Here is a 23,417-nt window from a genome sequence, read left to right on the forward strand (position 1 = left end):
TGGTCGGCAGCCCCGGTGGTGAAGAATTGGCCAACCGATCGTCCAATTTTGGTGGGACTGGACTGACGACAAAAATACTACAAGCTGCGAGTGTGCTGAGTCTGTGTCGAGACTGGACAATGCATTAAAAGTGCGCAATTTCGACAGAGCACGCGAGCGGCGACAGTGCACAGGGCAGAAATTCCAACAATCTAATTTTCGAGGCGCGAGGCTAGAGACTACTGGTACATGAAACTGGAAATGGGGTATAATGTGCTCCAACTGCTAGACGATGGCAAATACAATTTCCGTCGCCTCCAAAAAAAGGCTTGCGTGATTCCCCTCGAAAAAGCGAGGCCTGGTCTACAGGCCGTCTCTGCGTCGCGACCAATCTTTGAGAGGTGGTATCGTTTGGATCATTATGCATCGACTCTCATCGTTCCAGACCCCGGCTGGTGTATATTGAAGTTTGGTGCGAGGATGCAATCCTCGGTTTCAAGGCAGCAATCCGGCACCGCCATGGTTTGCAATTGAAAAAATCCCAAGGCTGTGAATGGCTACTCTCGCTTCTCGCGGAGATAATGGTAGGCGTCTTTGACCGTGTCGGTGACGCTGAAGCCGCCAAAGAGCCACTCGTTGGAGTGACGGCCAGAGTAGAAGCTGCTGGTGGTGCTGTGGCGCTTGTAGGCGGTGGATGTTGATGAAGCAGTGGTTTCGCGGCTGAGGGTAGATGACATGCGCTGGACGCGCGGCCGGGGTGGGCTTTGCGAGTCGTCCTTTGGCATCGAGGTAGGAGGGAGGACGGCGGTGGATTGGTCGTCGTTGTTTTTCCTCGACCTGCTCCGCGAGCGAGAGCGAATCTTTTCCTTGAGGGCACCGAAGAAGTTGGACTCGGCAGAAGGAGTTGAGCGCTGAGATTTGTTGTTGATGCAGCGGGTTTGTGAGGTTGCGTCGAGTGACATGGGTCCGGTAGAGGTGGAGGATTGAGAAAAGGTGCGGGAGGTCATGGTGGAGTTGTTGTTGGTGTTGTTCGAAGGCTGGAGGTGATGGCAGTTTGGTTTGAGCGGAGGAGTGAGATGATGAGAGGAAGCAGACGAAGAGACTGGAGCACTGGAAGTTAAATAAAAGAAGCCGTGGTGGGAAGAAGACCTGATGGCATTGGCATTGGCATTGGCATTGGCGGTCGCTGGGTTGCAGGGTCTTGCCGGATTGGGCCGATTAGGGTTCGAGTTCGAGTTCGAGGGGTCGCCGGCCCGGACGCCTCCCTCCAGCTGCCAGGGCTGAAGCACGGGCCCTCCCGCCGCGCACACCGGTGAGGGGGTCCGTGCTCACGGCCAGTTTGCGACGCCGAGTGCCTGAGAGACTGAGACTCAACACCATCGCATTCTCGACTGCTCTCTTCTCGCTTCATCGTCGATTCCTCTGGCCTCGACCGCTCCAGTCCGGCACTCTCGCCAGCGCCCTCACCCTTCCAACTTCGATCCCGCCCGCGTCCTCTGCCGTCCGACGAACACTCGCCATGTGCCGACCCTGACCCTGACCCTGGCCCTGGTTGCCTTAGGCTGCCGTCGCCGGTCGACAGACTCGTCCAAACACCACTGGCCACGGCATCGAGTCGACAGCTGGCACACGCTCTGCTTGCTTGCTCACGGCACCTCTGCAGCCTCCATCTCGTGCTCTCGCCGCTGACTCTTGACATCAAGCGAATCACACTGACGCCATACTGCTTTTGGCTCCCGCTATCTCTCTCCCCTCGCATCATGACGCCGACCTGCCGTCCGTCTGGCCGCGGCCATCGCCTTCCGATTCCCTCTTGACTGCGGAGCCGCTCAAATCTTCTCCAACTCGCTCCCGAAAGACTGCTCGAGATTCCGCCCTTGACGTGCCGTGCCAAGTCCTCGCCTGCTCGACCATCCCGCTGCGTTTCGTCGCCGACAATTCGACCTCCGTCCACCATCTCGCCCCCTCAGGCCCCGTTTCATCGTGGCACTCGTAGCATTTGGTGTGCATCCTCCGGTACCGTCCTGTCCGCCCCTACTCGGGAAAGGTGGGAGCTATCGCAGATGGCTGCTCCCTACCTTATATATCAACCTCCTCCCACTCCCCTCCTGCCCCTCGCGGACTGGCGTCCCGTCGGCCCAGAGCAAATCGTCTCCTTTTATCCAAGTCGTTATTATTGGAGGAATGATCAGTGCTCGCTTGCGGCGATCAAACGCCATGATGGAGCCGAATCGAGTCCCGTTGGGTGATATTTGCCGAACTTTTACAGAGCGTGGCGCGTCGGTGCGTGTTTCAACCTGCTTCTTTGGGCAAACGAGCCTTGCTCTCCTGCCTGCTCCAGCTAAACCACCTTGTATCACGGCCTTTGAATCGCTTCAACATCACCGTCCCTCTTCTTTATTGGCTGCTGTTCTACAAGTTTTTCCGCTTCAGACCACGCTCCGCCCGCCTTCGCTAAACAACTGCCGCCTCTGCGTTTATGCGCAACTCGTACCTGTTACAGAAGCTCTCCACAGTCCAGCAGAATATATAGAGATCTCTGCGCGCAGAAATGTCACTTCTCTCCAAACAAGCCCTACGTCTTTCGTTCATTCCACCTTGATTCACCCTGAAAATGACGCTCCTTTCTGCTGCTCTTACGTCGCTCCTTGCCGCCTCTGCGGTTCAGGCCGGCCCCATCTCGTGAGTACCCAGCTTTGGACATATTTTGTACGCCACGTTGACTCAGGACAGTCGTCGCGCTGCAGCTGGTCTGAACGCGGCCGCCCAAGCCGCTGGCCTCGAGTTCTTTGGCTCTGCCACCGACAACCCTGAGCTGACCGACTCGAGCTACATGACCATTCTGAACAACTCGGATCAGTTCGGCCAAATTACCCCTGGCAACTCGATGAAGGTCCGCGTGCTGCCCAGAACACGGAGCCAACAGTGACTGAATCTCAATAGTGGGACACCATTGAACCCTCGCGAGGCACCTTCTCCTTCACCAAGGGTGACGCCATTGCCGACCTGGCCGATCAAAACAACCAGAAGCTACGCTGCCACAACCTCGTCTGGTACAACCAACTGCCCAGCTGGGTCAGCAGCGGCGGCTTCGACAATGCCACGCTGGTCGAAATCCTGCAAAACCACATCACCAAGGAAGTGACGCACTACAAGGGCCGCTGCTACCACTGGGACGTGGTGAACGAGGCCCTCGAAGATGGCGGAGGGTACCGCGACAACGTCTTCTACAAGACCATTGGCGAGGCCTACATCCCGATTGCCTTTGCGGCGGCCGCCGCCGCCGACCCGGACGCGAAGCTGTACTACAACGACTACTCAATCGAGTGGTCGTCAACAAAACACCAGGATGCAGTTAACATCGTCAAGCTTGTCCAGTCGTACGGCGTCAAGATTGACGGTGTGGGCATGCAGGCCCACTTTACCGTCGGCCAGACGGTCACGCAGGACGCCATGGAGTCGGCGATCCAGGACTTTGCCGACCTGGGCGTCGAGGTGGCCATCACGGAGCTCGACATCCGCACCACGACGCCGGCGACTTACGACGCGCTGACGCAGCAGTCGACTGACTACCAGACCGTCGTCAACGCTTGCTTGGCCAAGAGCGCGTGCATTGGCATCACCATCTGGGACTACACGGACAAGTACAGCTGGGTGTAAGTTGCCGCGGAGCAATCCATGTTCATGACAGAGAAGGAGGACTGACAGACGTGCGTGACAGCCCCAAGACCTTCTCCGGCTACGGCGCCGCGCTGCCCTGGGACGACAACCTCCAGACCAAAGCCGCGTACGACGGCATCCTGTCGGCCCTCGGCTCTGGTACGTCCGCCGCCTCTTCCTCCACTTCTTCCTCCAACACCAACTCCAACTCCACCAACTCCTCCTCTTCTTCATCCCCTTCTACTCCTCCTGCCTCCTCTTCTTCTTCGTCTGCGGTGCAGACTGCAAGCATCCAGGCCTCCTTCCAGGCCACCATTGTTGCTTCCACTCCCACCCCTACCGCTGCTGCTTCTGTTGCTGAGACCTCTCCTGCTTCTCCCAGCATAAGCGCCTCTGCCAGCCCGCGGAAGGGCAAGTCGTGCAAGCGCCGCTCCAAGAAGAGGGCCGCCGCGCTGTCATCTTAATTCACGTCCATGACGGGGGGATTGGGCTGTTTATACTTGTTCAGAGAAAGTTGTTGTCCATGTTGTACAGAGTAGTGGGGAAGATAGGATTTCTCCGCGTGCATTTATGCTATGCAATTTCAAATGTGCAAATTTATTGGATGTTGCTGTGTCAAGAGTGTTTACATTTGCTGACTCGTTGACTGCCTGCATTTCTTTTGCCAGTCGCGGTGCGTGTTGAAGGAAATGATATCCCAACAGTGGGTGTCGAAAGAAATTAGACCTCCTGGCAAAACAAGTGCGTCTAGGGAGCGTTCATTTGCTGCGTCACCTGTGCTTAAGAAGCCTTCATATACCACTATGTATGCTTAGCAAGTGGTCGTCCATTGCCGCAGACAGACCGTGAGAGTCTCATTTCTTTCCACACCCACCGTGCCCCCTGGTTCTAACCATGGACCCAGTCTACCCCTGCCGTGCTCTCCTCGCCTCTGCTTGACCTACCTGTCTACCATCCTGCCTGACACAACCGCATTCCGTCGATTCAGTGAGCAAAGACCCCAAGACCGATGACGTGAGAGGAAAAAGTTCCATTGACAAAGACAGTAGGAGAGTAGAGGAGGAACGTTATCCTTGCTTGGTTGAGCAGAGCCGACAGCCCTCTCAAGCCCTTTCACGTACGTGTGTGAAGAGCAAAATAAGCTGTGCAGTCAATGCAGTCGGGAAATGCCCACCAAAAATTTCGAGAGGAAATGAATGCAGAAATGAATGCCAATAGGAGGAATTGAATCAAGCGCCTCCGGTTCAGTCGTAGCGTCCACGAACAGGACTAGATCCGAGATCTTGTGCACTGAAGATGCATTTACTAGGAGAACTTGAGACTCACCATTGACCATGTTTAATAAAATTGTCGTTCTTCTTAATCGGCTGGCGGCCTCCTCGTCGCCTGATTGTCCATCTGTCTGTTGCCTGTGGCCGTGAGAGACGTGACGGCATCCTGATCTTGGCTTACCTCTGGTCTCAGCTGTGAGTCATAGGTATGTCGTCGATGGAAATGGGGTCGTCTGAATGCTGTCTACTCGCTTGATTCATCGGTCAGTCAGTCAGTCAACCATGTGGACTCCGTCAGTCAAGTCAACCAGTCACTTCCAAACCACCACACCACCCGTCCTCACCGTGGCGCCGAAAGAAGAAGAAAGATAAGACGAGTAGGAGGACGAGGGAGGGCGGCGTCGACTAAATACTCGCGCGACAAGATTGCCTCAGACATTCTCTCCCCTTGCCCCCACAGCACCCACCACTATCTTCCGACCGCCGCAAAACCGCTCCTCGATCCATCTGTCTCGCTATAGCTGGCTGCTGCCATCTAATGCCTTCCCCTCTTACCACCCTTCCACACTTTCTGTTGGTTTGCTCTTAGTCTGTAGGTCAGTTCGGTCTCGACTCAACCCATGCACGCGGCGCCCCCGTCGCCATCTACACATCGCCCATTTTCCCCGCCCACCCACGCCCCTCTGCGCACTTATGCAGAGCCTCTACCTCTTTCTCTCTTCCCCCCCTCTCCTCTCAAACCAACCTCTTCGCCACTATCTCTCTCGCGCCCTGACTCACGCAATCACCGCCGCATCTGCTCTTTTCACCTCAACCATCCCATCGTCCTTATCCCCCATCCTGCAGCACCGACTCACCCAGAGCTCTCTAGCCCGCTGCACCGCTCGACCGCGAACCGCGCTCCTGTCGCCGCGCAACAGCCGCGCCATGCAGTGCCCTTTCCCCACCCCCCCTTTTCGTTTTTGCTTTGGCCGGCCGTGACGGCGGGTCGTCGACGGGCTGGCTTCCTGTGCGCCCGCCACTCGCGTCGCCTCATGAGCGCATTTCCTCGCCTTCATCTACGGAGGCGGCTCTGTTGCGGGCGTGCGGGCGTGCATGCGCGCATAGATTGCACATCCCGACGCTGTTTACCCATGTCGTCTGTCGGTGTGGTCGCCCTTTTGCGCGCTTGAATCGAGTAAGAGAGGTTGAGGCAGTTCCACGCACGCACGCGCGCTCGTATACACGGGAAGAGCGAGCGAGAGAAAAACGTGTTTTCAACCAAAGCCCCCACGCACCAACGCACCGCCCCCCTTTGGCTAGATGCGTCGCGTCGCGCCTTGCCTCGCCATGTCTAGAATCATCTCTTCCCCTCTCATAGCTACGACGCAAGGAGAAGCACAAGAAATTCCAAGCCGGCCCATCTTTTTGCTCGTTGGTTGGTCTGCCTGCCTGCTTGCTGACCAACTGACCAAATCGCTTACATGGCCAACCTCGGCAGTTCATGAATACCACCTCATCCGCCATCATCGTGACATCAGCAGCGTAGAGTAGTTATGATAGAAGCCACCTACGTACGTACCACGGCTACGCAGACGGGAGCGACGGATCGTGGTAGTGCCCGCCGCCCGCCGCCCATCCATGCTTACGCGGCCAAAGCAGCAGCAGCAGCAGCAGCAAACGCATCGTTTCGGCTCCATCACCGTTCCGTTTGGTCTGCTCTGGTCTGGTCTAGGTGCTCTGGTCGCATTGCATGATGGACGCCGGCCGGCGGCGGCAAGCGCGCCAAGGCAGCCGGATGCAAACCACTGCTTACCGTACATAACTGCTTTCTTTCTTTCTTTCTCTTACCTCCTCGTCCTCTTGTCTGCTTACCGACCTAGGTATGTACGTGTGTGGGTGTGGGTGTATTTGTGAGTCTAACTCTGCCCCCACCATTGCTTGGACGCTTGTGGAGTAGTGGATTGTCGTGATGGATGGATATGGTACTTTGTGACTTACTGACTGCCGCATACGCGTGCGTACCGCGTTGGATTGAAGAACGCATATGGCATTTCCCAATACCCGACCTACCTTCAATTGTGGTTCCCATGTTTGGCAGTTGGACAGCCAGGCAGTGCCGCCTCGTGAACGAGGCAGGCAGAGAAACACGGCACACAACATCAGAGAGCCCCAAGACTCAACCTCAATGCCCAGGTCTTCAGTGCCATTTTGCCTAGGTCTTCGGTCGCAATGCCGATAGGCCACGAAAGGCCAGAGCGACTAGCAGTGATGCTACTGCTACTCCTCCATTGCCTACCTTACCTCACACCTTGTCTGGTCCGTCGCGGCGGGCCGCTGCCACTAGCACTGGCTGCACCGGTGCCGGCGCGCGTCAAATCCTGTAATCAGTCTGTCAGTCTGTCAAATGGTGCTTTGGTCCATGGGTCTAGACTAGTCCATGACACCCACCCAACTGGCCCCCCAGCCACCACCACCACCACCACCACGCTTGCGAATGCCGAAACGATACTGACGAGCGCTGGTAGTGAGCGCGTTGGTGTCGCTTTCTGTGGTGGCAGTGGAGCGGACGACAAACGACGGCGCCGGCACGGATGCCGACGGGACGCCTCCCCCGCCCGCCGGCTGCGGCAGCTACGCGGTTGGCTGGCTGGCTGCCCATCAAAGCCATGGCGGTTGCCCGCCGACATGGTGGCGTCCAGCCAACCGAAGTCACAGAATCTTCTTCGTCACATCCACGACCTGCCTACCTGACCAACGAGGGCCGCCACGCCGTCACCAGTCACAGTGGCGTGGAGGTCTCGAGGCGCAGAAAATGGACGCCGGCGCAGCCACTGCCGCAGCCGCCGCACCGCACAGATACGACGACGACATTGATGACGACGAGACGAAGGGCGGTGGCTGGCGTGGAGTAGGGATGCGCATGGAAGACTGGAAACGGTCGAGTAGAAAGAGGTATGCCACGTCGGCACGTGTTGAGCTAACGTATAGAGAGAACCAGCTGATGGGGGTCGGCTGGTCTGACTGCTTGCGTGCGTGCTGTATGTAGACCGTCAGTAGTCGTAACAATAGCAGCACGTATGCAGGCAGATAGGTGGCCGTCTGGTGACGGCTACGAAACATGATCATGCAATGAAGGGAGAAAACGGGCATGTTTGTTCGGTCGACGCATATGACGGGGTAGATACGTACCTGGTTCGTCTCATGACGAGGTGGAATGGTAGGTAGCGAGGTGGAATGGTAGGTAGCGAGGTACCTAGGCAGGTAGCGCGCAAGTGTGTCGGCATGGACTGATATCCAAATCGGCATGGCGCACTTGATCGCAAATCGCCGCCCGTCCACCTAGATACCTGGACGGCAGGACTTCAGGCAGAGCAAGAAAACTTTTCTCGGTGGGCCTTGCATTGTCGTTGATTGCGCCGGCTAACTTGTTGAGGAGGAGGGAGAGAGCCGTCATCGGCAAGAGTCCCTCCCCCTCGGTTTCGTGCCCCTCCCCCGCGCGACTGCAGATGGATCGGATGTCGTCTGCTCAGTCGCCGCGAGCAAGGGACCCCCTGGCTGTCAGGCCGTGGGGAAGCGCGGCTGGCGGAGCTTAGCTGCGCCGTTGGCGTGCCGTAGCGCCAAGGGTCTGCGGCATGACGTGACGAGATCGGGCGAGCTTGGTTTGTGATATGGGAGCTTTGCTGGCGCTTGTTTTTGCTTTTTGCGGGTGCCCTGAGCTGCTGAGCCGGGCCTGTGACTGCTTGCGTGCGTGCTGCCGGGCGCGGGTTGGTTGCTGAAGCTTCGTGAGAGTATGCGCGCGCGGTTCCATGTGTGCAGTAGGCGGGTGGAGTCGAGTTGGAAACCATTGGGTCGTCAGAGTGCCGGTTGGAGACCGGGACTGGGTTTGCGTCTGGACTGATGGTGGGTAGGCGGAATTTTTTCAGAAAGAAAATTTTGTACTCCCTGTGGGAGACGGTTTGATAGGTTGACGGCGGCTAGGTTCGGCTTGCCGTAGGTACAGCGGATCTTGAAGGAGTGTGGTGCGACGTGTGCATTCTGCAAGGCCGTCTGGGGTCCGGGGTCAGCCAGGTAGATCTGGGGAGTCGGCTTCAGGAATGGAAAGTCGGAGATGGGAAGAAAGGGAGACGAGAAGGTGGTCTGGATATTATTGGAACATTCTCCTTGCTTCTTGCGCCACACCGTTATAGCGCACGAGGTGACGACGACAGACAACACGGCATCGGAGTGATTGATGTCTCGCTGTTCTCATCGACTTCTGATCGGTCGAGGTACTTTCGAGCCGCCGTGCGAGGAGGTTGCATGGCTGTGAGCAATACAGTTGGCCGCAGTCGGTCCAAGCTAGCCGCTAGAGCAGCGCGCCCACGACCCAATGGCATCTGCAAATACCGGTTTGTCGATAAATCGGCAATTCGCCAAAGCGATTGTCACATCACTCACTGCCTGCGTCGACTTGGTTCCCTGTGGACGCGCAGTGTTTGTGATCAATCTTGTCATCTGGCATGGCGGCCTGAAGATGAAGCAGATTTTGCGTGCCGGGCCATATCAGCAATCCGAAGGGTATGCGGGCCCTGCGTTTCCTCGTGCTGCTGGCTGCAGTCCCTGCTTTGTGTGAGGTTTGGTTGTCTCTCACCTCACGTCGGGTCGGGTCAGGTCGATGAGGTGGTGCCCCCCGCGCGCCGCAGCAGCCGCGCTCACAAGACGGGCTAAGGTACCTCCTGCATCCATCCCGTCGGCCGACCTGGCCAACTATCGCTTGCCCTTGCCCTCTCGCAACCTCCACCTCGACCGCACGCTTGACCTGTTCTACCGCTCGTGCATCAAAGGTACATCAACTCTGCGCCTTTGGTGTACCCCCCATGCAAGGCCACCACGGTACATCCAAGGCCACCAAAACGGTTGTAGCGTTCTTTTTCAATCTCTGCTCAGCTTTTAATATACAGAGCCGTGCGTGCATATCAAAGGGTCCAAATCGCTCCGTGATCGAATCTCGACGATGGAGAAAGAATGTCGGCCTCTGAAGCCTCGGGAAGGGGACTGCCTGGCCCTTGGCGCCGAAGTGTACTCCCCACAAGGTTCCGCAATGTATTGGTGATGCGTTGTCGTGGTGGCCTTGGGCCTACGCCGGCCCGCCGCTATCAAGTGCTTGACGAGCATTGGCGAGGTGATCGCGATGCAGCGCTAGTCGTCTTGTCATCTCGTCAAGTGTGGGTGGTGGGCGCAACTTGTTTACCTGCGCAATGGCTCCAAGTCGGTCTCGGATGGGCATGTGCGCTAAGGTGAAAAATGCCATCATATGACGTTGGGAGCAAGAAACACAGGCAGTGTGGAATGTGAACGAGACATGAGGCTATCGTGAATCTCATTCCTCGACGGCCGGCGCTTGATTGGTGCCAGTAGCAAAGTCTTACGTACTGACTCAACTCGAAAGGATGGGAATCAGAATGAGACGGGACTGCAAAAGTCTGACCTGGAATCTGTGGCATTTCCAAGAAAAAAATTCTTTGGCGAGATGGTGTGCCCTGCATGCAACCCATCATGTCCAGTCATAATGGTACAGCCCTCCGACGCTCATGATGATGCTCCGTCTGAGGCTGTGATGCATGCAAGGAGGGGACCCCGGACAAAGCACCTTGACGTCGATGAGGAGATGGACTCGCACGTACGCTCGTGGGTGTCGTTGCCCAATTCGGCTGGGACCGGATCTTCGTCAGGCCGGCAGACATATGTGATGTCAAGTGCTGAGCCATCTAGACCCTGCCCAGGAATCACTTGTGGCTGCTAATTTAGACTGACAGCTGGATGTACCTTTTTTCTGCCTGCCCACAGGGCGACATGCGCGGTACAAGCATGCCAGGTTCTCCGGCGGGATGTAGCTGCGGCGTAGCTACTTGCCCTTATGTACGCCCGACTCGCTTGAGCGGTACTATTTCGATTCCTGTACTAGGTGTACTTGGAGCCAGGGAGAAGAGCATCGATCAGCCCCGGACGAGATGATTTCGTCGCGGGATCCCCATGGTGTATGCTGCACGGAATCATGCCCGTCTGAGTTACCTCGCTGCGTCGTTTTTGGACCAATCTCTTAGCTCGTCGTCAACATGTACCGACGTGGACGATGTTCCAGTCTTGTCTCCTTGAAGTCGGAGTCTGGGCAGGACCTCCCGCGTAGAGTTACCATGTGGCCAGACTAGTACCACCCCCGTGGCCAAGATGTCGACGCTCCGGACATTGCAGCGCGAGGCCGTTGGTCCGATCAGGGCCTGACCCCCAGACGATCAAAAAAATGCCTTGGATCGTGCGCAATGTAGATGTCTGGGCTGGGCCTAAGCTAATGCTGTCCCCATTCCCAGATATGCGCGGTTTCGTTTTGTGTCAGGGCCATGCCCTTGGGAGAGCGCATGGGGCCATTGACTTTGACAAGACGACCGATGGCCACACTCGCAGCTCCGTTATTATGCAGAGGGTACCCCACTATCTCTTGAGGACCACTTGTTGTTTCCCTCCCAGATGATGCTCAGCCATTGAGTTTCTTCACCAAATTCACCACCTCAATGCAGTCCCTTCGCCAATACCGTGATATTGGCGCATATGTCGAGGCCACTCACGGCCAGAGGGAGTGGCCTCAATCACGAAAGGACTCTGAGGCCACGCTGCGGTCCTCCATCAGCGATGGCACCGGCTTCTTCTCCACGTCGTCTTCGGACCTCGAGAAGCAAGACGACCCCTCCTCACTCCAACAGGTGAGGCTGCTCGAGCACCACGAGCATGACCTCGTCACCCCTCCCACGGCAACACCAGTACGTCAGTCCTCTACTGAGATTGTTGACGACTTCAACCTGCACTGTCTCTCGAACAAACCCGACGATCCAGCAAATCCGCACACATGGCCTTACTCGAGGAGATATTGGGCGTTGTTCATAATCATGTGCGTCGTCTTTTCCCAAGCCTGGGCCGGATCAGCAGACTCGATGAACACGTCCATAGCGGCAAGACAACTACACGTCTCGAGTACCGCCGAATCTCTTGCAACAGGTCTGTACTTGGTCGGTCAAGGAGTAGGATCACTCTTCGCAGGCCCGCTGTCCGAAACCTTTGGAAGGAATGCCATCTACCTTTGCCCCACAGTCATATACATGTTCTCCGTTGCCGAAACCGCCATGATGAATACGTTTGCAGGACAGATCATCGGCCGCTTCATGGTCGGATTCTGGTCCAGTGCGACAATAGCCACAAACGGCGCCAGCGTTGATGACATGTTCAACGCAAGAACAAGAAGTTGGGCGTTTCCCATCTTGTGTGCAGCTGGCGTTTTGCGTAAGTCTTCGATTCCCGAGTCCCTGCTCTTTCATCGCTAACGCCTCGCAACAGCCAGCGCTCTCGCTCCGGTTGCCAGTGGTTGGATCGTCGAAGCGGGTTGGAATTGGCACTGGGCTGACTGGATCACCCTTCTCATGAGTTTTCCTCCCTGGCTCGCGGCTCTTCTCTTCCTCCCCGAAACGTATTCTCCCTTGCTCCTCAAATGGAAGGCCCAGCACCTTCGCCGAGTCACTCATGACGACCGATACATGAGCGCCCTCGAAACGGGTGGTACCCTAGGCCAGCGACTCAAGGAGGCGCTCCCTCGTCCTGTCATCTTTCTGACCCGAGAGCCCGTAATCATCATTCTGGGCATCTACCTCATGCTGCTCAACGTTCTCATCTTCACCTTGCAGTCTGGCTTCGAATTCTTGTTTACGCGGACGTACGGCTTCTCCGTCGGTCTGACTGGCTCGGTCTTCCTCGCCATTGCCGCTGGCTGCATCTTCAGCCTTATTTTGACCCCGTTTTTCATGAACAACGAGAACAAGACACTTCGTCGCCGACGCCGACAAGACGGGCCTCGTGCCAAGCTGCCGCCTGAGATGCGGCTGTGGCCCGCCATCATTGCGGCCCCATGGCTGGCCATCTCCCTCTTTGGACTTGCCTGGACCAATGACCCGTCGATAAGTCCGTGGTGGGGCTGCGCGTCGTGCTTCATCTTCGGCTACGCTCTGCTTTCGATCCTCGTTTCGAGCTACCAGTACATCATGGATAGCTACGGGACGTACGCTGCGAGCGCGCTGGGAACCATTTCGCTGCTGCGGTTTATGGTGGCGGCCGGGGTCCAGGTGGCGGCACGACCCATGTTCGAGTCGATGGGACCCAAGTGGGCATTAAGCGCCGTTGGTGCCGTGGCGGTGGTCCTGGTGCCGGCGCCCCTAATCTTCTGGAAATACGGCGAGATTGTGCGGGCGAGAAGTCGCTACGCGGATTGAGGTTGGCTCGCTAAAAACTGGCTTTGTGCATCTTGCTGAGCTCGTCGACTTGTGGCGGGTACACATGAGCATTTTCTCGGCAGCTCCCCACATCTTGTTTGTTTTGTTGTCTCGGTTCCTCGAGCAAACAGAGTTTGCTCATTCTTGAAGGCTATTTCGTACTCATTAGCAAGAAGAGTCCATTTCCACTTCTGTAATCCTCTTCTCCTAGCTTTGTTTTTTGGTGCTGTAAAATAAAAACTCGGGTACCGGTGTTCGAAGGACCTTGGCATCGTGGGGCTCATTTTTCCAGCATAACAATACAAGATCTTTGCGCGCTGTTCGGGCGATGCCATGTAGTTGGTTGTCCAGTCCACCTCTAGCTGCGGTGCCCACAGAGGTCCTCATATTGCTCAGCGCCAGTGGACTCTCGGCACAGAGCATCCCCCACAGAGCTCGGGGATCGGGTGGGTGATAGCTAATGGATATTGTAGACGTTAACTCTGAAACGGCGACGTGTTGTGTTGATGGCGATGAATGGTCTAGTTATGTATTGAACTGGACGAGACGGAAGCACCAGAGTGCGCTACGGCTAATTGCCGGCCGGGTTGTTCAGTCCACCAATCAGAGCAGTAGATTTGGCGCTCGCGCTGGTGGCACTGCACCCGGACCGCCCCCAAGCGTGGGTGACACAACCGGAACGAAGACGCTGGCAATCTTGGGGGCTTCTTATAATTGCTGCTCCCTCTCGCTACGCCTCCATCTCGTCTTCTGGTGCTCTGAATTGCGCATATTCAGCCATCATCCATGTGAAGTCTTTCTCTCGCTGAACTTGATCACTTCGGCGCTTCACCCACAAGCGATATACGCCCACGCTCAGCAAGCCGTCAACTTCGCCGCGCCCATGGAGAGTATCGGCCCCGGAGAGCAGCATCCAGCAGCAGCGCAAGAGCAGGATGCTTCAGGTACCCACACATGAAAATAGCACTTACCCAGCATGCCTACGCGTCCCTTACACTCACCATCCATTCACCCACTCACAAACTCGCCCAGCTGACAATACTCGCAGATACCAAAGTCTTCATTAATTTTCCTGGCCGCCGCGTCGAGCGAAGGCCTGGCAACCTCGTGCTCAAGCGCGGGCCGCGCGTGGTTGTCGCCGAGCGCGAAGCCCTCGCCTACGCGGGGACGCTGAATCTTCCCGTCCCGCGCCTGCATGACCCGCCGGATTCTGAGGCGACTGGAGAAGACGCCGGCGGCGAGATCGTCAGCATCTGGATGGACTACGTCGATGGTGTCGTGCTGGAGGACGTGTGGCCGGACATGACAGCGGAGCAAAAGATGGACATCGCGCTACAGCTGCGGGAGATACTGACCATCATGCGGCAGCAGACGTCGCCCATGGGCTCTAAAATTGCGTCGTGTGGCGGTGGCCAGCTGAGTGACCGGCGCACGTACAGCGTGCGCAAGGGCGGCCCGTTTGCCGACGAGGCGTGTTTTAATGATTTCCAGCTCGACCTGCACAAGCAGTTGGTGCCAGAGGTGGTACAGAAAGCGCTGGCGCAGGCACTGCAGCAGCAGCAGCAGCACCGGGTCGTCTTCACACATGGCGACTTGACGCAGCACAACATCATCATCGACAAGGACAGTAATCGCATTCAGGCGCTGATTGATTGGGAATTTGCTGGGTGGTTCCCTGAGCATTGGGAGTTCCTCAAATTCGTGGACATGAGCCCAAAGAACAGGGACTGGGAAGATTATGCGCGATATATTCTTCCTGAACAGTACCTTAACGAGCTCGTCATATTTGAGGCCGTCAAGCGCTGGCAACGTCCCTGATTTGTCCAGAGGGGTAGCCATTGCCACAGGCTCGCCAGTCCCCGGTCTACCTGTCGGCCTCATCCTCTGCCTCCATCGTTGCGTCAACTAGTCCATCTAGGCCATTCGAGTACTCTTCTTCTGACAATTGTCTATCGTCCTTCAACCTTTCCAGTGCTTTTTGAACCCAAACCTGGCAGTTGAATTCTCTATCCGAGTTATCGACTTCCGTCTTGCGCATGAGATATTGAAGCTGACTGCTGGTCATCGGGCGTTTCAAATATCCCACGTCGACTTGTTTGGCGAATTTGGTACTTTGGAGCGGATCGTATGTGGGGTCGACTTGCACCGAAAACCTTGACGGTACTCCAACAGCGTGGATTACGAAGGACCCCGACTTGTCGTCAAACTGGAACCACAAGGCTGCATGGCGAAGTTTCTGGTAGTCGACGGGAGTGCTCTTGAAGACGACGATGCTGACGTGGGCAATGCTTTCGGTAGCCATGATTGATGAGATGATGCCTGGCGGGTATAATTCATTAGCTGGCCATAATTCGCACACTCAAGCGAGTACACGCACCGTTTTCTGGAGAGCGCTGGTCTGGATTCTGAATCGCACTTTGAGAGCCGACAACTCACGCTCATAAGTACTACACAGTCACTGCTACTGTGCCGCACAGCGCACAGAGGGCAGCATTGTTGGTGTATCCTGTCAGCGCTTACGCTTGTGATGTTGGCTCATTTCTTAACATATCTCCGCGGCAAAGATCCAATGATATCGTCGTCGGCATGAGACGAAATTCCGGGCGCTAAAAGTATCCGTTATCAACTGCAGCCGCTGCAGCTCGCTTGTGGTGAGCACAGCCTGATTGGCAATAACGTCTTTCCAAACGTCGGTTAAACTGCGTTGGTGTTGGGCATGTTGGAGGCTAGATCTCCCAGCCAACAGGTATGGATCCCGACCCGTATCATTTCGGTGATAGGCAGGTCTTGAGTTCCAACTGACAGTGAGGAGGAGAGACCGTGGGAGCTGTCCCAGCCCCGGCGAAAGGCGCCGTGGTCCTTGAGGCGAAGTTAAGCTGGGGTCCTTGGTGCCTGCGGCGAAGTAGTTTGAGATGACGGAGTGAGGGAGCAGGGGATGGAGGTGCCGGTGTGGTTTGCGTGTTTGTGACGTCAGAGGTGTCTCTTCAGGGGGTCAGAAGTCTCTTCAGGGGGTGGCCGCATACGGGAGGCGACATTGATGGTACCGGATCTTAGACTACAGACCGGCTGTCTGACGCACGCAGCAGAGGCGATCGTATTTGATCATCGTACGAGAGGGCTCATAGCCTCGAGAAACCAGGCACGGCCAAGGGAGCAAAATCTGAATCATCAAGTTGACAGAGGATGCGCGCGCGACGATGGAGTCGTAGCTACATTTACCTAGGCTACCTCAGCTCGATGGCAAGCGCCGCGCATGGTTCTGGACTAACAATGTAATTACGGACTGGCAGCGCACGACTCGATTCCAGTGTAGAAACAGTCCACTCCATCACTGTACGCTGTTCGTTTTAGTCCCACCACCAACGCCAAGAGCAAATGCCCTCTCCATCGCGTGTTGGCATATATACGCGCCGGCATAGTTTCGCGGAAGACTCGATGTTAGGTATTGAAGTGAAGCATAGCCTGAAGCAAGGAGGGACGGCATCTTCAAGGCATAAGAGCGAGGCAAAGGCAAGCTGGCGAGCGAGGGAAATGGGTCGAGTATATAAGGTCAATTGAGCTGGACCAGGAATGAACGAATAACATCGGACGACGACCTGAGGGCAGCTTGAACTGTGACGGAGAAGCGCAAGGCGAAGTCGGGGTGAGGTGAGGTGTGAGATGACGAGGGAGGGGCGCGTCGCACACGTGCCGTCGCTTAGCTCCTCTGTCGCTGGGAGCCAGAGCAGCCCGCTGCAAGCCTTCCTGCTCTGCCCTGCCCTGCCCTGCCCTGCCCCAAAACACGAACGACCTGACCGACGACTCGACAAAGTCTTCGCAACCCGCGCGTCCCTCACAAAGCTTCGCACAAGCAGAGCAGCCCGCCGCCATGGCGCCGCATCGCAGGTCGATTTGCTCGAGCACCGTCCGGTCAGGTCATAATGGGAGTCCCCGCCGTCTTTTCCGGGGCGGCCTTCGGTTCCCCGTGACTGAGGTCCGGGTGACGTCTCGCCGGCCAAGGCTCTAATCCCGACGCGGCAAGGCGCCGTTTTCTAGCCCAGTGCAGGTCGGTCATCGGTACTGGCAGCCAGTGCAGTGCGTTTCTCGCCGCGACTTGCTGCGTGTGTGAAGTTGCCCGCACGCAGACTCGACCACGCCCTCCACTGCCACCCCTCCTACTGTACCGTACCTTACCGCTGCTCTCTGGCCTCCTCCGCTCAACTGCCCTCGAATCCGCAACGAGAATGCCCTCTGCTGGCTGCCTCGCCGTCCCTGTCTCGCCAATCCTCCTCTCTCTTTGAAGCTCCGCCGCCCTCCCGCCGCCAGTTTCTCGCGCGACTCCGCACACTCGACTCCACCCACCTCGCAGCCCCAACCCTCTTATCCTCCTCCCTCGACTCTGTCTGCGTCCATACCAGCTGTCCGTTCGACTGTGCATTGATTCCCGCTTCTCTAGCTCCCGAATTGCACCATGACGCTTCGCCGCTCCTCGCGCGCTCCACCGCCCGCCCACAGCAATTCGTCCTCGTCCCTCTCCTCTCGCGATCGCACAACCCGTTCCAACAACAAGGCTTCCTCTCCCCACAAGTCGGCCTCTCCGGCCTCGCTCTCGTCAGAGGAGGGTGACGACGCCGCTCGTCATCGTCACAGCGAAGAGCCCCACACTCGACGCCGAACACGCGCCCAAGACATTGAAGAAGACGAGGCTGCCAAAATGGATGAGGACCTCGACGATGACGTCGGCGACGATGAGGAAGAGACCACTCGCTGCATTTGCGGCTATCAGGAGTACCCAGGGCCGCCGTCAGATGACGAGCATCTGGCCGTCGGTTCCGATCTCCAAGCCGAAGATGTCGGTGGTCTCTTCATCCAGTGCGACAAATGCAAAGTCTGGCAACACGGTGGCTGCGTCGGCATCATGGAGGAGAAGGCTGTTCCCGAAAACTACTTTTGCGAGGAGTGCCGGAAGGATCTGCACAAACTCCTGTCAAGTCCCAAAGGGTACGTGGATATATCGACCTTTCTCACTCTTCAACTGCAACCCAAACACCGTGTCTGCATCCGCTGGCGAGCGTCGCTGCTCTTTGCTACACTCCAGGTGGGGCGGTATCGCGGACGCGGCTATGCAGGCGCCACCGGCGCCTATGGAAACACTCTGCTCAATGAAGTATCCCGGACTGTTGGACGGCTTGTTGACAACGTGGACATCCAGGCAAAAGTACTCCCACTACATTCCCGTCGTCGGCGACAAGCAGCCTCCCAAGGCAAACGTTCGCAAGGGCTCCATTTCCAAAGAGCACGAGCCGAAGGGCCCCAGGGACAAGGAAAAGTCGAGAGCAAGCGTCGAGGCCCATACAAAGCGCCGTTCGACCATGAACAGTCGCGCGGCATACGATGACGACGAAGTCTTGCGCAAAGTCATCGAAGAAAGCAAAGGCGAGGGGGGCGCTGCAGAGCCCGAGACCAACAGCCGCAAGGGCAAGAGGACTCGGGACGAAAGCGAAGAGTAAGTTTGGCCAGTTCCGACCCGCTCTCAAATCCAATTGAGACCCGCTGACCGTGTTGTGCCATTGGCAGTGCGAAGCAAGGCATCAAGAGACAGAGGACCGGCTCTGGATCCTCTAGTTCTCCCGCGCCTTCGGAAATGGCCGAGTCGGAGGAAGAGGGTCGTTCCAAGTCCAATTCGACAAGCCAAAAGCAGAAGCCCCGAGGAGCTGCTGCAAGGAGCCAGCAAGAGCGTCTGCTCCGAGAGCAGAAGGAGAGGGAAAAGGAGCGCGCAGATTCCGTCGGGAAGAGAAAAGGTCGCGCGGAACGGAGGCGGGCCGAAGGTTAGCTGCTGGAAGCTTTTGCTCTTGGGAACAAGGTTGACCGGATGACAGAATCAATAGAGGCCCCGCCCGTTGGAGAAATCCGAGAAGAAACGGATCGACACGAGTCTGAGAATCCTATAAATCAAACTCGCGATAATACTTCGTCGGCTCCTCCGCCACCATCGAGAAAAGGGAACAAGGCGGGTGGTCCGAGGCGCGGGGGCAATCGCGTCGGACGCAACCAATACACCCGAGACCGAGACAATCCTGCCAACGACAAGGCAGCATCTCCTCATCGCACTGGCTCCCGCGGCCTCAGGGACAAAGGGGACGAGGAATCGCATGCCAACGGAGCCGAAGCGTCAGCAAACGGAAGCGGTAGCGACGCTCCAATCGCTGCGCGAGGCCATAAAAACAAGAAGTCGGGCCTGTCGAAGATTGATAAGATTAGTTGGAAGGACATGAACGGCACAGCATCGCACATGCTGGAGTATATCTCGCGTGTCCAGGTTGAGATGGCCAGCGAGAAGACCAACACAACCAGCTCGGCCATGGCCGTGGTCAAGACTTTTCAGGTGATGAACGGCGAGAGCGGAAGCGGCTCAGACGGCAACGCGTCGGGAGACGCGAGCAAGGCGGTGCCCACTTCGAATGGCAAAGAGGAAGACTACGACGGGCTGAATAGCCTGGAGATGATGGACGTGCTCACGAGGAACCTCGTATTATGGCAGCAGAGCTTTGGCGAGCATCGCGACAAGTAGGAGGAGATCTTTGACAAACTGTTGTCATGCTGTCATGGGTTTTGTTTGGGAGCAGCCAGCTCGGCGTCGGACCGTGGGAGGTAATTGCTGTCGTTTGTAATTTGGTGTTTAAGGACGGGGGTTCATGTCTTGGGCGTTGGCCATGGGCCAGGAGGTTGGCGGCACTGGGACAGGAGTCGTCGGTTTAGTGTAGCTCAGTGACGACGTAGTCGGAAGCGAGAAGTTTAAACGCTCAAGGTGTTGCTGAGATCCCTGAAGGCCAGCAGACCCTGGAATTGAGTTGGGACCGGTTGGCGGGCACATCCAGATTGTCGCCAGAGGCAGATTGGCTGGCCAGGTCGAAGGCGTCCAGTCTGACGCACGACGGACAGGAAGCTCGAGCATTCTGCGAGTGATTGGCGTTGGGGAGCGGGAGATTGATGCCGGCCCAATTTCTAAGCCCCCAGGCCCAAACCGGCCTAGCGAGGTATCGATCCGGGACCGACGACTGACTTGGACCTCTTCCCCATGCCCGCAACGTATCCGTGTGACAGCAGCACTCCGGACATCATCGTCGACCAGACCCTCCAGTAAGTCGACCCTTTGCTTCTCCTCCTCCTCGTCATCATTTTTGCTCTGTTCTCGTCGGCTGCTGCGCTGCCCGGGCCCACGCCCGCCCGAGACAATTCTACAAACACCTCCACCGCGCACGACTGCTCCCCATCAGCGCCCGCCGCCGTCATTGAGCTTGTTTGCATCTCCATCTTCTGCTGCATCTCCTCCGTCCTAGAGGCTCCAGCCTGCGTCGGGGTGCTGTGCCTGTGCCTGCGCCAGCCCAGCCCAGCCTCGACAGCTGCCAGCAAGAATCTTTCAGCTAACAGCGTCACTGTCGCAGCAGCCTACGTTGCCTGCATTTCGAAGCGCACACAGTCTGCTGCTTTTTCGCAAATCGTCCGGTAGCAATTCAGTGTCCACCATGGCAGCTGCTACTGATGGATATCGAGGCTCCGGTTCGTTTGCCCCGCCGTTTCCTTCCTGCTTCACACACCTGCCACACAACCACCTCCACCACTTCCACCCAACCTTGCCTACCCGCCACCATCTCAACCATGGCCGCCTTGCTCCGGGACCTCATATGCCTTGCGACGTATTCGCTAATGTGTATACTTTCATGGGCAGGCTACGATTGGCGCTCCACCTCAATCCGGCATTCATCCCCAGACACAGTCTCTCCGCTCTACCCAGACCGTCCCATTAGGCGTATGGCGCTTCTCAAGAAAACCATTCATCCCACATTCTGGACGCTAACTTAGCATCACAGCCCTCCCAAAGCGCCGCCTGCGCTCGCGCCTCTCACCAGAGCAAGCAGAATCCATCACGTATCCCACGCCCCCAGTGAGCTCGCCGCCAGTCTTCGACTTTCCCTACACGCACCCCGACAAGATTGCCAGCATCTCGACGCGACAACAGCGGGGTGAAAAGGACCATCAGTGCAGCTGCGGGGCAGATCACTCGGAACAGGAGAGCGAGGAAGACGAGGACGAGCGGCTTGGTTGGTTCCAGCCTCGGCGCAAAATATCAGCCAAGGGTCTTCTGACAACTGACGCAGCCACGGGCGGTACGGGAACCAAACCGATTCCGCCAGGTTCGACCTCGTCAGCAGACGGTTACGAGTCTTTTGAAAACACGAACAACAAGAAGAAACGAAAGATACCTGTCTCGGGTAGCGCTGGCCATCACGGCAACTTGACGGCTGAGATGGCCAGCATGGGAATCTCCAACCACGGCGCCGGCGCTGCGCATGAAGAGTGCGAGAACACCGTGGGCCAGTACTACGGTAGCGGATCGTCTGCAGTGCCTGTGCCTGGCTCCGGCACCGGCATCTCAGGAGCCGGAAGAGGACGGTATGGCAGGTCAGCAGCGCGGTTCACGAACGAGCGGCGACCCCTTGGATCTTCAACATCCAGTCTAAACGCCTATGCTAACGGCAACGGTGGCAGAGCAAGACCCAACGGCATTGGTGCTGGTGGCAAAGGCATGTTTCTCTTTGGAAAGTCTCATGGCGCAAACAGAGTGGCTAACCTTCGACAAGCTTCCACTGTTGACCACGGCATCATCTCCACCGCCATTGCTAACGCTCAAGCTGCTGGCAAATCCGTCAAAGGCAAGGAGAATATTAGTCTGCTCCAGCAAGAAGCCACAAAAGCGGCGCCTCAAAAGACGCAGTTTACATTTACTTGCGGTTCGCCGAACCAGCCGACTTGGCCGGGCCAGAACGGCTCTTACTCGAGCGGGCCCGATCTCCGTGCTCCTCCCCCAGCCCCATCATCCGCACCCGCATCACGCATACCACTCCCAGCGCAGTCGACTCGAGGCGTGACCACGCATGCCACCCAAACAAGTCCTCAGATGAATGGCACACCGCAGGCTAGCACGGCTGGCCAGCAGGCTCCGCCAACCGCCAATTCCCAACAGCCTGCCCCGCAGCAGCAGCCGAAGAAGCCCCGCCGCAAACCCGAGAAAATCTACGCCATGGCAGCGCGTCGTAGACGCCTACAGCAAGAGTACACCAACTACCACCATCCTCCATCCCGTGACGACATTTGGATATGCGAGTTTTGCGAATATGAGGACATCTTCGGCGAGCCACCGCGAGCTCTGATTCGTCAATACGAGATCAAAGACCGCAAGGAGCAAAAGCGAATGGCAGAGAAGCGGCGGCTGCTGGAAAAGGCAAAGATGAAGGGCAGGAAGGGCAAGAAGATGTGCAAAAATTCTCAGTCAAGAGCTCCTGCGTCCAACAGCCAGCATGCCCAGCCGCATGACCAGCATTACGACGATCAGCAGCTGCATCCAGACGATGGTGTGGAAGGGCAAGGGGACGAGTACTTTGAAGACGACTACGACGATGGCGCCCCTCCGCACGGCGGATCCGATATCGACGCCGGATACATACCTCCTCCCGCACCATCCGAGCCTCCAGACCCAAAGATACAGATGCAGGATCGGGGCATAAACACTGGAGAAGCCGTGGGAAGTTGCGAGTTTGGTCCTCCTCCTGGTGACCCAGACGACCGCATTGCTACCCATGGCATCTGACGGGCCAGGTATGGGCTTATGCGGCGCATGCTGTCATTTGCTGGTCTTGCGTTCGTCGTGCGATGGTATTGGTCGGTTTACTCGACGCTGTTTGGCTGGGGTGTGAGTGCGATATTTGGCCGGTGAGGACCATTCGCTGCTCACATTCCTTTTGTTCAGTTGCGCTTGTTTGTCTAGCATTCTACGGCGTTTACGATTTGGTTCTGCGACGGCTGCTTTGGTTACGGCTTGTTTTTCCCATTTCGCCAAGCTTTTGGCTGACAGGGATATTTGATTATTCTGCTGCTCCTTCTCCAGTCTCTCGACTCGTGGGTATGGAGTAGCGACTTTCTTCTCCCCTCTTGGCATGGCGGCTGCATTTTGGACACGAACGAAGCATACCAGCGATGGATGGAGATGACGAGGAACAGAAAACGATACACGATTGCATTTACAGCGCAGCGAGAGGCCGAGCACAGGATTCGGCGCTCATAGGAGGGCGGATGAGGAAAGGCGAGTACGAGTCGTCTGATCAGTCGTGGGATGGGAGCCGGTGGATGTTGACTCGGTTGGATTCGGCGCGGTAGGGCTGGGGAAGGCGAGTTGACGGACAAGACGAGATGAGGT

The 23,417-nt window shown here is 57.0% G+C and overlaps 8 protein-coding genes across 8 annotated transcripts; 5 read left to right on the top strand and 3 right to left on the bottom strand.

Moving 5' to 3' along the window:
* Positions 1 to 163: 163 nt before the first annotated feature.
* J3D65DRAFT_624564 (uncharacterized protein) lies at positions 164 to 1,043 on the bottom strand. Its single transcript, XM_066800262.1, has one exon. The coding sequence runs from the start codon at positions 984 to 986 to the stop codon at positions 537 to 539; it is 450 nt and encodes a 149-aa protein (XP_066655298.1). The 5' UTR covers positions 987 to 1,043; the 3' UTR covers positions 164 to 536.
* Positions 1,044 to 2,265: 1,222 nt separating this feature from the next.
* Positions 2,266 to 4,318, top strand: J3D65DRAFT_368628 (glycoside hydrolase superfamily). Its single transcript, XM_066795691.1, has 5 exons — positions 2,266 to 2,661; positions 2,713 to 2,872; positions 2,923 to 3,635; positions 3,701 to 3,798; positions 4,022 to 4,318. Exons 1-5 carry the CDS (start codon positions 2,594 to 2,596, stop codon positions 4,024 to 4,026), a joined length of 1,044 nt encoding a protein of 347 aa, XP_066655299.1. The 5' UTR covers positions 2,266 to 2,593; the 3' UTR covers positions 4,027 to 4,318.
* A 3,318-nt stretch (positions 4,319 to 7,636) lies between these two features.
* J3D65DRAFT_624580 (uncharacterized protein) lies at positions 7,637 to 8,143 on the bottom strand. The gene has a single exon (XM_066800263.1). The coding sequence runs from the start codon at positions 8,040 to 8,042 to the stop codon at positions 7,665 to 7,667; it is 378 nt and encodes a 125-aa protein (XP_066655300.1). The 5' UTR covers positions 8,043 to 8,143; the 3' UTR covers positions 7,637 to 7,664.
* Positions 8,144 to 11,309: 3,166 nt separating this feature from the next.
* J3D65DRAFT_624582 (major facilitator superfamily domain-containing protein) lies at positions 11,310 to 13,503 on the top strand. The gene is made up of 2 exons (XM_066800264.1): positions 11,310 to 12,203; positions 12,258 to 13,503. Exons 1-2 carry the CDS (start codon positions 11,441 to 11,443, stop codon positions 13,181 to 13,183), a joined length of 1,689 nt encoding a protein of 562 aa, XP_066655301.1. The 5' UTR covers positions 11,310 to 11,440; the 3' UTR covers positions 13,184 to 13,503.
* Positions 13,504 to 14,066: 563 nt separating this feature from the next.
* Positions 14,067 to 15,001, top strand: J3D65DRAFT_667833 (kinase-like domain-containing protein; the record flags this gene model as incomplete). The annotated part of the gene is made up of 2 exons (XM_066803058.1): positions 14,067 to 14,127; positions 14,232 to 15,001. The coding sequence occupies 2 exons, from the start codon at positions 14,067 to 14,069 to the stop codon at positions 14,999 to 15,001; spliced, it is 831 nt and encodes a 276-aa protein (XP_066655302.1).
* Positions 15,002 to 15,024: 23 nt separating this feature from the next.
* Positions 15,025 to 15,925, bottom strand: J3D65DRAFT_368838 (uncharacterized protein). The gene has a single exon (XM_066795694.1). The coding sequence runs from the start codon at positions 15,483 to 15,485 to the stop codon at positions 15,048 to 15,050; it is 438 nt and encodes a 145-aa protein (XP_066655303.1). The 5' UTR covers positions 15,486 to 15,925; the 3' UTR covers positions 15,025 to 15,047.
* A 1,418-nt stretch (positions 15,926 to 17,343) lies between these two features.
* On the top strand, positions 17,344 to 20,054 carry J3D65DRAFT_369096 (uncharacterized protein). The gene is made up of 4 exons (XM_066795695.1): positions 17,344 to 18,163; positions 18,375 to 18,668; positions 18,740 to 18,990; positions 19,051 to 20,054. Exons 1-4 carry the CDS (start codon positions 17,634 to 17,636, stop codon positions 19,731 to 19,733), a joined length of 1,758 nt encoding a protein of 585 aa, XP_066655304.1. The 5' UTR covers positions 17,344 to 17,633; the 3' UTR covers positions 19,734 to 20,054.
* Positions 20,055 to 20,821: 767 nt separating this feature from the next.
* Positions 20,822 to 22,811, top strand: J3D65DRAFT_553935 (uncharacterized protein; the record flags this gene model as incomplete). Its single annotated transcript, XM_066797157.1, has 2 exons — positions 20,822 to 20,972; positions 21,034 to 22,811. 2 exons carry the CDS (start codon positions 20,822 to 20,824, stop codon positions 22,809 to 22,811), a joined length of 1,929 nt encoding a protein of 642 aa, XP_066655305.1.
* Between the last annotated feature and the right edge of the window lie 606 nt (positions 22,812 to 23,417).

The sequence above is a fragment of the Phyllosticta citribraziliensis genome, assembly GCF_038025025.1.
Source record: "Phyllosticta citribraziliensis strain CPC 17464 chromosome Unknown J3D65scaffold_6, whole genome shotgun sequence".
Classification (NCBI taxonomy): Eukaryota; Fungi; Ascomycota; class Dothideomycetes; order Botryosphaeriales; family Phyllostictaceae; genus Phyllosticta; species Phyllosticta citribraziliensis.

Coding starts and splice junctions, on each gene's coding strand:
- J3D65DRAFT_624564 (XM_066800262.1), bottom strand. CDS start 986: ATGACCTCCCGCACCTTTTCTCAATCCTCCACCTCTACCGGACCCATG.
- J3D65DRAFT_368628 (XM_066795691.1), top strand. CDS start 2,594: ATGACGCTCCTTTCTGCTGCTCTTACGTCGCTCCTTGCCGCCTCTGCG. Junction 2,662..2,712: donor GTTCAGGCCGGCCCCATCTC/GTGAGTACCCAG, acceptor GACTCAGGACAG/TCGTCGCGCTGCAGCTGGTC. Junction 3,636..3,700: donor ACGGACAAGTACAGCTGGGT/GTAAGTTGCCGC, acceptor CGTGCGTGACAG/CCCCAAGACCTTCTCCGGCT.
- J3D65DRAFT_624580 (XM_066800263.1), bottom strand. CDS start 8,042: ATGCCCGTTTTCTCCCTTCATTGCATGATCATGTTTCGTAGCCGTCAC.
- J3D65DRAFT_624582 (XM_066800264.1), top strand. CDS start 11,441: ATGCAGTCCCTTCGCCAATACCGTGATATTGGCGCATATGTCGAGGCC. Junction 12,204..12,257: donor GTGTGCAGCTGGCGTTTTGC/GTAAGTCTTCGA, acceptor GCCTCGCAACAG/CCAGCGCTCTCGCTCCGGTT.
- J3D65DRAFT_368838 (XM_066795694.1), bottom strand. CDS start 15,485: ATGGCTACCGAAAGCATTGCCCACGTCAGCATCGTCGTCTTCAAGAGC.
- J3D65DRAFT_369096 (XM_066795695.1), top strand. CDS start 17,634: ATGACGCTTCGCCGCTCCTCGCGCGCTCCACCGCCCGCCCACAGCAAT. Junction 18,164..18,374: donor CTCCTGTCAAGTCCCAAAGG/GTACGTGGATAT, acceptor GTGGACATCCAG/GCAAAAGTACTCCCACTACA. Junction 18,991..19,050: donor GGAACGGAGGCGGGCCGAAG/GTTAGCTGCTGG, acceptor CAGAATCAATAG/AGGCCCCGCCCGTTGGAGAA.